The 12,238-nt window shown below is 36.6% G+C and overlaps 2 protein-coding genes across 2 annotated transcripts; one reads left to right on the top strand and one right to left on the bottom strand.

The window, feature by feature from the left end:
* Positions 1-305: 305 nt before the first annotated feature.
* LOC104228237 (uncharacterized) lies at positions 306-6,486 on the bottom strand. The gene is made up of 8 exons (XM_009780706.2): positions 6,055-6,486; positions 5,007-5,138; positions 4,792-4,915; positions 3,859-4,295; positions 3,597-3,673; positions 3,344-3,479; positions 2,982-3,185; positions 306-619 (listed from the first exon to the last, which is right to left on the bottom strand). The coding sequence occupies exons 1-8, from the start codon at positions 6,439-6,441 to the stop codon at positions 560-562; spliced, it is 1,557 nt and encodes a 518-aa protein (XP_009779008.1). The 5' UTR covers positions 6,442-6,486; the 3' UTR covers positions 306-559.
* A 1,862-nt stretch (positions 6,487-8,348) lies between these two features.
* Positions 8,349-11,347, top strand: LOC104228166 (histone-lysine N-methyltransferase ATXR6). The gene is made up of 6 exons (XM_009780601.2): positions 8,349-8,690; positions 9,236-9,322; positions 9,447-9,673; positions 10,210-10,310; positions 10,420-10,632; positions 11,001-11,347. Exons 1-6 carry the CDS (start codon positions 8,423-8,425, stop codon positions 11,158-11,160), a joined length of 1,056 nt encoding a protein of 351 aa, XP_009778903.1. The 5' UTR covers positions 8,349-8,422; the 3' UTR covers positions 11,161-11,347.
* The last annotated feature ends 891 nt before the right edge of the window (positions 11,348-12,238 follow it).

Genomic DNA, 12,238 nt, shown 5'->3' with positions numbered 1-12,238 from the left:
CTAGTCACTTGATTTCTTACCATAAACAGAACTAACAACCAAGTCAAAACTTCATGTTGAAACATTCTATTAATCACGAAAGAGAAAAGAAGGAGAAAGGGGGCTGAAGTTGTTTAAAAAGTGGGTACAAGTTAAAAATTTATAAAAAAAATAGGTATAGGTTAAATGGGGCACCCTGGCGCCTCGTGCAATTTTTACGAAGAATAAGACAAACCTAAATTTATACCAAACCGGCCCAAAAGTGATGCCAAAGTCATTTTCTTGATGCCTCCATGCATAGAAAAGGACGTAATTCAAAAGCACTATAAACTTAAAAGAAGCAATATGGCATATAATTCAAGCAACTTAGACTGATTGCAGTTCTTTCAAAGTAGCCAATATGGTTCAGGTACATAACAGCAGATAAAAATAAAAGCCGCTAGCATTTCCTGAACCGGATAGCACCTAGTGAGGCATATTTGGGGGACTGGAGATGAATAAACTAACGGTTACAACAATAATGCCATAGCAATCTGGCGAATGGGGGTGTCTCAATCAGTTCATAGGGATCATGGCCATTTCATTCGTTCAGCTTGCACACATCAACAAACTTTTGCACCGCATTGTGGTATTGAGTTCCCTGCAACAGCATCATGTAATAGACGAACAGAGCAATGAGCTAAAGAAGAGAAGAACAAGAAGAAGAAGAAAAAAACAATAAACACCAAGCCTTGTTGATATATAAAAGAACGGAAAGAATGGGGGTGCGAGGTTGAAGGGCAGAGTAGACAACCACCCAACACACAAAAATATTTATTTACACAATATTTGATATATGAATCTACATTGACTTTTCGATGCATTGATATAATGTGAGCATGCAATTCTCTAGGGGAGTGAACATTCTCTTAGTTTCTAAAAAACAGAAATATAATTTTATTCTTGTAATTAATCTAAACAGAAAGAACATCCACGGTATTGAAAATAAACTGATGATGGCAAAAGATTTCCCTTTCCCTCATTATTATTGAAGTTATTTATCAACAGAAAAACAGCTAATTTTTTTAGGGGGAGGGGACATCAGGGAAATCCCCTGGGCTTCTAGTCCAACTCTAGTTGGCGCACAGGTCCAAAGCTCTAGGGAGTATGGGTTCAGCCCTCTACTTTTCCCCCCAACTTAAATACTGGCTTTCTCCACAGCAGGATTCAAACCCAGTGCACTAAACCACACATCAAGTGTCGCGCCCTTACCACTAATCAATTGCCTTGGGACCAGAAAAAAACAGCTATTTGTGTGACCAGATATATCAAAACAATCCCAGACCAAACTGCCAACCTGTGGTTGCAGTAATCACTGGAACAGATTAAACCTTGCCTGCCTCAGAGGGTACTATTCAGCAATCCACTATGCACACAACAGCAAGAGACTATGTGTAGGGAGGAACGAAAAATGCAGTAACAAGAAGTTGCAATGCCTGAGGGACAAATATAAAGTGTCGAAGCTGGAGAGAGCATAGCCATAAACCTCTGGTGGAGGGACTGGCTTGATAATTGTAGGAGGAGGCTATTGTTAGCAGGTTGAGAGCATTTTCTTCGTTATCCTTTTTCTATTTATTTTTTTAATTTTCTGGGGGGTCGGGGGCGAGCAGGGAGCCACTGTTGATGGCTTTAGCCTAGAGAGGGGCTGTTGACAAGCATCAACGATACACTGATGTTGTCTGCTAGATTGGCTGCTAATGACTTTGGGAGCCCAGAAAAAAAAGCTTCTTTCGTTGTTTCTGAAAGAACTTCAATTTTTTTATTTTCCGTGAAAACATTACCTGTTTTCATCAAGTAAAAAGAACAAAATGTGAGGAAAATTTATAAAAGCTTTTAGTATCACTGGTTGCCACTAGGATTCTTCACGATCAGCAATATGGTTTAGAAAGGCCAAAGAAGATACAAAACTCTAAACGAGCATCCCATATCTAAGATGAGGACATAGGCGAAAAGAAAAATGGCAAGGGCATAGCAATAGAGTGATGTTTTTCTCAGACTCAGTTCTGCACTCTGCTATTCTGGTATATACTATTTTTACATCACAGCAATATGGGAAAGAATTTGAACTTTATATTGGGCTGATAACCACACTCCAATATAAGATCCCATATTGTGTTATCTTCTTACAACAATGAAATGGACAAATATAATTTGGATTATGGTTATCAATTTCGTAAACCAATATTGTTACCTAATAAAACTAACCCACTAATGAGATGCAGTATGACCTAAAAGGGCAGGTCTACCTGCAAAAAGGAGGTTACTTGGAAAGGGTCTTTACCGCGATTAAACGCTAGTAATGTCTTTTTTCTAAAAAAATCTGATGAGGGTGCTGTCCAAGACAGCTTATGTGTACTTAGATAATCTATCGAGCAGCACTGCTACAACTCACAAATGCAGGTGCAACCTACCCACAAAGGCTGGAGCAAATGGACTCGCGCTTATTATTGTAGCTAGGGTCCAAACCTAGGATCTACATGTTGTAGCTCTACTCCTATGCCACAACCACTCATCCATCTCATTGGAGACAAATGCTACAACCAGTCCAAGGATCACATAGAATATTTGTCCCAGTGCCAATTTTACAACTCTGACAATATTCTTGTTCGATTATGGAGAATCATTTTTTCCACTTGCATGTGCACCTCACCCAAAAAAGAAAATTTCTAGTGTAGAGATCGTTTTCCACTATCAGCAAAACTGACAGACCCAGAACGTTGCATAGGCTCCTCACAAGTGTCGCACATAAAAACAGTTGTCATTGTGAAAACGTGCTTGATGGAAGCATAAGAAATGAAAACTCCTAAACATGCTAGTAGTGAAACAATCCACTACAAGTTCAATTCCACTTGTATATATCTCTATTTCTCCACAATACGGGGAAGTGCAGGAAAATAATATCTGGTGCAGTATACATAACCCACCAAAAAACTGCTGGAAAAAAGTACCAAATGAAGGCCTACCTCCCAGTAAAGTTGCTTGCAATCCATGCATTGCCAAAATTCCAAATTCTTGTTAAACAAGCAGTTTGGAATCACCTGAAATCCCTTAGCTGCTTCAACGGCTTCTTCAGTTGTCAGAGGTTTTTGGATGAACTTACCATTGCATTTTGTGCACCTTGACATCAGCTGGTCCTCAGAAATTTCCAATTGAAAGGTTTCTATTATCTGTAGATATGCAAGGTAATATTTCCATGAGTGGGCGGTCAACAAACTGTCAAAATTAAAATTTTCAAAGCGTTCGCTTCCCACTTCATTCATCATTCAGTTCAAAACATTTGGATTTTCTAACTCCATTCACTAGAATTTAAAGGCATTCAGTTTACCTCAACCAACTGATCGTTCTTTAGAAGACTCTTCACCCGGTATATCTGATTTCTTAAGAGATAGTCATGTCTCAAAAGTTTTGCATCTCGTGTTAAGAGTACTCTCTTCTCTTTACAGGCTTGTTCTATCAAATCCCTAAAGAAAACAAAAAACAGAAAAGATATCACAAGGAATGCCATCTAGAGAAAACAGTTGGCTACTGAGTTTCCATTTAGAATTAACTATGTCAAATAATCGAAAACCATTCAGCACCTTGAGTCAGGCTTCTTTGAATAAGGAACAGCAGCATCAATGCCGACACATCTTAAATGTTTCGCCAATCCTTCAACCTGAAAGATTACCACAGCATTCCAATAACAGCAACAAAAAGAAGCAAAAAGTGCCATAGTTTGGCATCCCAAAGAAAGAAAAAAAAGCAGAACTCTCCACCTTACAGCACGAGAGGGCATTAAAGAAGCCTAGGCGTATCAGTTTTACAGAAAAGTAACATATGTATCTAAATGTGGTGTCTCACCATCACATCACATAGAAACTTAGGGGACCCATCCCCACCGGAGGTCACATCCCAGGGTGGTGGACCTTGCCATTCTTCATCGCTTTCTGTTGGCCTATGTTTGTTTGCTATTCTGCCAGATGATTTCTTTGCTTTCTTTCTTGAGATCTTTGGCTTTCTATCAGATTCACTTAACAAAATTTTATCACCATACTTCCTGACAATTCGTGAAAGCACATCATCCATACGATTAGCTTGATAAGATGACAGCGCAGTAACCACTTCCTCTGAGATGGGGACCGTTTTACATAAATCAGATGTGATAGCTTGCACCATCTTTGAAGCTTCACCAAATTTGATGCTACACATTTTGTTAGAATTTTGATGTGTGTCAAGTATCTGCTTCAGCCCAAGATCCAGTCCCATCTGGAGGCAAGTTATACTTTGGACAGAATTCCCTGAAATGGACCATTTAACTAAATGTAAAGAGAACAGAAAAGATAGAGATAATGCAGTGAAAGATGAGTTTCTTTGCCCGTGTGATGGTTCGTTTTATTTACCATTTATTTCTTGCGCATCCCATGTCAGAAATTGAGAAGTGAAAATATAATTGGACAGTGAGGTACAAAGATCAGGCAAAAATTGGATTAATCTCTCTCCTATCACCGCACTGCTTCAAACACTTAACATAACAAAACGATCTTTCAGATGAAAGTGCACACTTCATACCCCCCCCCCCCAAACACACACACACCTGCTTTTGTTTGTTCAAAAGGAAAGTATTATACTCCAATAGGCAACCTAGAGAACATGCTCAAGACACCTGACTTTCTGCTTTAGAAAGAACAATCTTTGCAATCAAGGAAGTTGGTTACTGGTGTGGCTGAGCCGCTTCATGGAGGTTGTAACACATGGGCATGCACTAGAAGAAGATGAGAAAGATAATTCACCAACCTTCTTTCACAACCTTAGCCTTGAATACTTCAAAGATAAGAATTAAGCAATGAGCATCAGCTGCTGCATATTGCATTTGCTCTTCTGTCAGAGGTCGCTGTGACCAATCGCTGCATTGCAGTTCCTGCACTCAAGATGCACTAAATTGAAACAAATATTTTTAAAATCAAATCGTATCTATATTCCGGAATAACAAAAGGATCAACATGGCACACCTTGGATAGAGAAATCCCCAAAACCTCCTGACAAATTGTTGCCAAGCTCTTTATTTGCTTAGATAATCTTCTCCCTGGTTGTCTGGGTTGCAGGTTGTTGTATATGCTCGTAATATCTAAAAAGGGTTCCACCTAGTCACCAACTATTAGCTAGCATACGACAAGTATTACCCAAACAAAACAGTTAAATCAGTTCTATATAAAGGTAGCCAATCATAAGAGTGTGCGGCTTATAGAACGTGTTAGTTGAACCAAGATCGCTTCAAAAGAAAAAGTCCAAGTATAGCAAATAACAAAGATTAACTGCGGCAATGACATACTAATAAAACCAACACTTCTTTTACAATCTAGGCTAGTTATAATAAGAAAGTAACATAAATCTTTATCAAGCTTCTAACATTCTTTAAGCAACCAAATAAGAGCAACAAACAACATATATCAAATGAAGAACAAAATAAAATGAAAGTCTGCAACCAAACACCAAAAGAAAATCAATTTCTATTATCTCCACATGCCTTCATCCGTCTCCGGAGGAAAGAAAAAAAAAGGCAATAATTTTGCCCTTCGGATGACACTCCCACTTCATTACCTAACAAATTCAACCATAAATTGTTTTTCACGGTTGCAATAAGCTAACTCTGCAAGAACTGAGTGGTAGCTCAATGATATAACTCTTACCCCTTTTGCCCTCTCCCACGTCTCCCCAATAAAATTAAAGAAAAAAAAGTAGCTCTATATTATAAATGCTCGGCCTATGCACAAGATAACAAGCTCGGTGACCAAATTTTAGAGCTATAACAGGACAATGTAAGACGAGGAGTACATTCTTCGAAATACTTTTCCTGTGCTGACAATTTTGCGTCCATAGACAAAATTATGCAAATTAAGCTCATTAATCAATATCCTAAAACTTCAAAGCACTGCAATTTACAAATCATATTTGTATATGAAGTCATATTAGAAAATTGAGAAAGCAATATGCTATATAAACACAAAAGCTTCGACATTTACTGTAAATGCACAGCCAGTTTTAAGAAACAACACTAACCCTGTCGAAACCGGATTCACAGCCATGAGAGCAGAAAGTAGAAGACAAATACACCAAATCCTGTTTAAATCTGAATCCCAATTTTAGAATATACGGCGAGACAAACGCATCCCTGATGAGCTGGTAAATTGATGGTAAAGGAATTGACGCCAGGTCAATTAGGAAGACTGGCGATTCGACTGAAGAATGGTCGGCGCCGGCGAGCTGGCAAGCGATTTGAAGAAGTGAGACAGTGGGGAAAGCGGACTGTTGGGTTCGAATGGGCTTCCATTCGGCGTCGAGTCCGATGACGGAAGAGTGAGTTAATGCCCGAGTCAGATGGTTGAACTCGGGCGAGTCAGTGGCTGAGACCAGGTGTATGGTTATTGGATTCAGTTCCGACTCCATGGTTCGGGGAAGTCCGTCTCTTGACGGTCCTTAGGCCGATGCGTTTACTATACTGGGGTATTCCTTAAAATAGCATAGTCTTGCCGGTTTTCGGACAGATCGGTGTTCAAAAATAGCCGGCGTTTATTAAATCAATAAAAAATAGTCATTATTTTATTGCAATAGAGATCGGTCAAGCATAATATATTGGAGTTCGGTGTACCTGACTGGAGCATCGGTGCTCCAAACTCCAGTATATTATGCTGGACCGGTATATTATACTGGAACCCCAATATATTATGCTGAAGTATTTTTCTAGATTTTGAATAGTATTTTCGTTCATATTTATCTTTACATGAAAAGTGGCTAAATTTTAATTACCTTTAAAACTATGGCTATTTTTGAATGACCACATATAAATTTGGCTATTTTTGAATTTCTCCCGGATATTCCTATGACTTCTTCAAATAATTGACCTACTATCTTTGGTTAAAGAGTAAAAAGTGTTTATTTTTTGGTGGAAGATGTCTCACTTAAAAAGTATTTTTGGCAACCAAACACTAAAATGTGGTTTTAAGAAATAATTTATTTTTTAAATAATATTTTCTGTAAAACATCATATATCATATCAAACGTAAAATCGATGTACATTTTTTAACTGATTTTTACCTTTTCATTATTGTCATCTTAAATGAGTATTGGTCCTAATTCATTAGAGCCCTACGAGTTGACTATATAATTTTATAATGTGATGATGTTCCATTATGCATCAATTCTAAATATAGATCCTCCAAGTCATTAAACTCGTGTGTTTTGTTCTTCCGTAGGATAAGATTGTGTATTAAGCTTATTAATATTCTTTTACTTGTTAAAGAACTTTGATGATGAGGCGTATGAAGTGAACCTGAATCAGTAATCATGTAAAAGCAGTGTTCAATAAATTTCGCCAAATATTTTGTAACATCCTAAAAAGTACTATAAAGATATAAATTAATACAGGTGGACTAATATGTTTGTTAATTTTACTCTACAATAAATAATAAATATTCTTTATTTAACTTGTTAGTCCAGTGAAAATGACACCAGGGACCCATTTTGTAAGCGTGTTGTTTAAAATATATCCATAGTTTACAATGTATTTAAAGATTAGTTAATTCGCTCAAATTTGAGGATATGACGTCTTGAAGTTTAAGCCTCAAGGTTCAAACTTCAAGACATCATGTCCTAAAGTTTGAAAATTATGTCCAGAAATTTGAATCTTATGCCTTTAATTTAAAATTAGCAGTTTACAAATTCAGAACAATTAGTCATGAAGTTTAAATTAGCAGCTCAAGAATTTAGGATATAGAAGTTTAGGATACTTAGTCCTGAATTTGGGCGAATTGGTTAATCTTTAAATATATTAAAAATATGAATATATTTTAAATAGCAGACTTAAAAGAGGCCACTAATGCACTTAGCCCTTAGTTCGAATGGTTAGATATTGGGATCTTTACATAAATAGCCGGCTATATTTATTATTTATTTTTTAGTCATATATAGAGATTATACATTGATTATACACAATTACACATGTAACATAAAAATTATGCATATGTTATACCTTTACTGGCTATTTTTAGTTTACGCGGTTGGGTGAATGGTTATTTGGGTTAATTCTTCTTAGATATTTTAGTGACTCATGGTGTGCGGGTCAAAGCACACTATTGGGTTGGGCTTTATCTTTAGCAATGAGCCGTTAGGTGGGCCAGAAAGGCCCCAAATCCATACTAATGGTAGTTAAAGTGCCCTATGACCCGTAACATTTTTGGCGCTAATCTCCCTTTTCCCGCGAATAGTGTGGTAAATAGCGCGCGAAAATAAACCCATTCTCGGTTTCTTCAACCGCCAAAGGAAATTAAAAACCCTATTAAAAATCCCAATCTTTTTGCCCTTTCCTATTCTTACCCTTTCACAGACAACATAGATAGTAACTACATTCTCAGATTTTCATTATTTGACAATGGTTTCTTCAACAACAGTGGTATCGCGGAGAAGAACCCAAGCTCCTAAACCACACTCAAAGTCCAAACAGAGTGAAAATGTAGAAGTCGATTACGGCGACACCTTGTGTGAGAAATGTGGATCCGGAGATAACGCAGCTGAGCTCCTGCTTTGTGACAAATGCGACCGCGGATTTCACCTCTATTGCCTCACACCCATTCTTGTATCCGTTCCCAAAGGCTCCTGGTTCTGCCCCTCTTGCGTTATTAACAACGAAAAGCTAACCAGTATGTTCACGGATTTTTGCTGTTTTTCTTTTATTTTCGAAGTTGTGTATTTAAGAATTGTTATTTGGTTATTCTCTATTTTCTAAATTGAAATAGACTAATATTGCTTGGCTCCAACTTAGGCACATTTCATTTCCTGGGGTCCAAGATTATTTTGTTGAGTGAAATTGATTTCAGCAATTGTGATTTGCAAATCAACTCCAGTTTATTGAGTATTGGAATGGAAAGGTCCAAATGACATAAAATGGATATCGAGTATTCGCATAGCTTATCCGAACTAATTTGGAATAAGGTGTAGAAATTATACTAGTTTTATTTTCTAAAGAAGAATAGTGGTGATGAACAAAAATTAATTAGATAGCCATGGTCATGACTGTTTTACCATGTCCTGGTCTCTACACATGATTATAAAGATTTAAATCTGGTACATGAAACAAAATGATTGTCTTCGCTATTTCATCTTTTAAGGAAATAAGGGGGATCCAATGATTGCTTATACATAATTTATTAGTGATTGATAAAGGTACTCTTTCTCTAATATGCAGAGTTTCCTCTCATGCAAACAAAGATAGTTGATTTCTTCCGGATTGAGAGACCATCAAAGTCATTTTTCAATCTTAGTCCAGGCAAAGGTACTTCCTAAGTCTCTTGCACCCTTTATTAGTCTATGAATTTAATCTTATTTGTTTGCTCTTATTAATTGAGATCTGAGATGATTTTACTTTTGGTTTGTTATTTGCTTTTTGAATTTGCTAGATTGCCAGAAAAAGCGAAAACGTAGTAGTTTGGCAATGTCAAAGAAGAAAAGAAGGTTATTGCCCTTTAATCCTACTGAGGATCCTACCCGGAGATTGGAACAAATGGCATCTCTTGCTACTGCCTTGTCAGCATCCGGAGCAGATTTCAGTAATGAACTTACTTATATGCCAGGCATGGCCCGAAGATCAGCTAATCGTGCATCACTTGAGCGAGAAGGAATGCAGGTACAACGGAACATAAAATCTTGGTAGCATTTTGACTGATCAAATTTGTCAGATTTAACCAAACTGGCATGCTAATGCTGAATACAATTCTTAGAGAGATAAAATCTCTCAATCCCGTGAAAATGAATAAGATGCCTTTAGAACCTAATAACGGTTAAAGATGAGATTTTTGTATCGTTGGGTCAAGGATTAAAAGTCACATTTTGACAATCTCTGAATAACATATGATTCAATTAGCTGACAACAGCTAATTTGGGACTGAATCATGTTTAATTGATTGAGGGGAAATCCATAATGGTGTTCGTCACATAACCAAGTTTTGTTGATGAAAGAACCTGCAGTGGTTTACATGGACATGTGCCTTTTGTGTGATGCTAATTTCTTTATACAATTAGCAACTTAGCATGCCAGTTGCGGAAAAAAAAGAAGAAGAAATTGAAGATTTTGAATTTCCTTGGAAAAAAATTAAGTAGCTTTTGCTTGATCTGTTAACTTGGCTATTTGCAAATGTTAAAACTTCTACTGTTCAACTCCAGGTATTATCGAAAGAAGATACAGAAATTTTACATTTGTGCAAGAACATGATGAAACAGGGTGAATGGCCACCACTTATGGTTGTTTTTGATCCCAAAGAAGGGTATGTATTCCAACTATTATCTTGCTGTCCTATTTTTTTTTACAATTTATCATTTTTGTATCATTTCTAATATGAGATGCTTTGCTTATCTGTTGTTTTCATTTTTCAGATTTACTGTTGAAGCAGATAGATCCATAAGAGACTTGACAATAATTACTGAATATGTTGGAGATGTTGATTACTTGAAGAATCGGGAAACTGACGATGGTGATAGCATGATGACTCTTTTAACTACTAGTGATCCCTCAAAAAACCTCGTCATTTGTCCTGATAAGCGCAGTAATATTGCTCGTTTCATCAATGGGATAAACAACCATACACCGTATGTTCATTATCCCTCAAACACTTGTGTGCTATTGAGCTTACTACGATATCTCATTCTTATCATAGTTGTTTATGTATGACATACTTGATCTTGTGAATGTTGCACATCATCGATTAGTCTTGCATGTTGCATCATGTGTTCTTTCTTGTGAAATGAATCTGAGCTTTTCATTAGAAAATTATACGATTTACTGGTCTTTAATTATATGGAGAGCTAATATTTCAGAAATTCTTTTATGTTACAAGCAGTTTAATCTAAAACTGAAAGCACATGCTAAACCTAAGCATGCTAGTGTTGAACGTCAATTTTGCCTTGTGTTTTCATTTTCCCTAAGAGTCTTAATGATAGATTTTCTTCTAATGCAGTGATGGGAAGAAGAAGCAGAATGTAAAATGTGTGAGATTCGATGTTAATGGTGAATGCCGAGTTTTGTTGATTGCAAGCAGAGATATTAGAAAGGGAGAGAGGCTATATTATGATTATAATGGTTATGAGAATGAATATCCAACAGAACACTTCGTCTGACCTCATAGGATCCAAAGATCTGTTTACTCTACAGATTTTTGTAGTAACTGATTTGTCCAGCTTTTGCTTCTAATATTTTTTAATTTATCGACATAAATCACTGCTCTGTAAACACAACGGCAGGGTGGAAGAGAATGATTTTGTTTTGGGTACAGCTAATGCAAAAGATCCATAGTTTATGGTCTAATTGTCCATTCTGACATTTCTACCTTAAAGATAGTTTTGGCCTCATGAAGTTGAGAAGATTTCGTGCATTCAGATAGTAGCTATATGGGTTTGATTGATTATCTTTAAGTTCAATTTATTGTTCTGTCATGATCCTGGAGAAAAATTGTGTTTTCACAAAAATGCTGATTGTTCTACATGATGCTTTGTAACTCATGCATCCCCAAAATGGTGTTCTCCAAGTTTGACAACAAATTCAAGCAAAGCTGATAAGTCAGAAGTTCTATTGTTGAACTTTTGTGTGCAATTATAGACTTGTCGAATACACCATTTAAGCTGGTTAGAACTGGAAAGTTTTCATCTTCACCTGTAGTATTGTCATATCTGAATAACTGAACACTCGTTGCAGCCAATTTTCTTTTCGAAGACTAAAATTAGACATGACAAGCATATGCATACAAAGGCTTCTGGTTAAATGTCATGTAATTGGTTTCATGGCGTGGTTCTTTATTGTATTTTCATCCTTGTGACATCAAAATGACTCTTGAGATCACGAGGTGGATCTCTGCAGTAAAAGAATTCATTCCGATAACATTTCTTTGGTAGATATTGAGTTTTTTCTCGCACTACTGGACCAGATTCTTTTGCGTCCTTTCGCCTTCATCAACTAACTTGTACATTCTGATTCTGTGCATATGGCTTGCACTATTTATTAATTTTATGTGTTTTTATGTCAAAGATATTGGTTAATATATAGGTTTTTGTATAGTTGATGCTAATTAGCAATACCTATGATTTAAGGGAGAAGAAGATGAAGTATTTACTCTAGAGATATGAAGTTAGGATTGCTTCAGACAAACTTCAAACTTGATTCTGAAGTTGCAGTGAAGCAATTATAAAATTTTATATCCGA

This window comes from Nicotiana sylvestris, chromosome 3 (assembly GCF_000393655.2).
Source record: "Nicotiana sylvestris chromosome 3, ASM39365v2, whole genome shotgun sequence".
NCBI classification, from domain to species: Eukaryota; Viridiplantae; Streptophyta; class Magnoliopsida; order Solanales; family Solanaceae; genus Nicotiana; species Nicotiana sylvestris.
The sequence above is the reverse complement of the archived record's forward strand: the minus strand, read 5'-3'. Positions and strand labels throughout refer to the sequence as shown.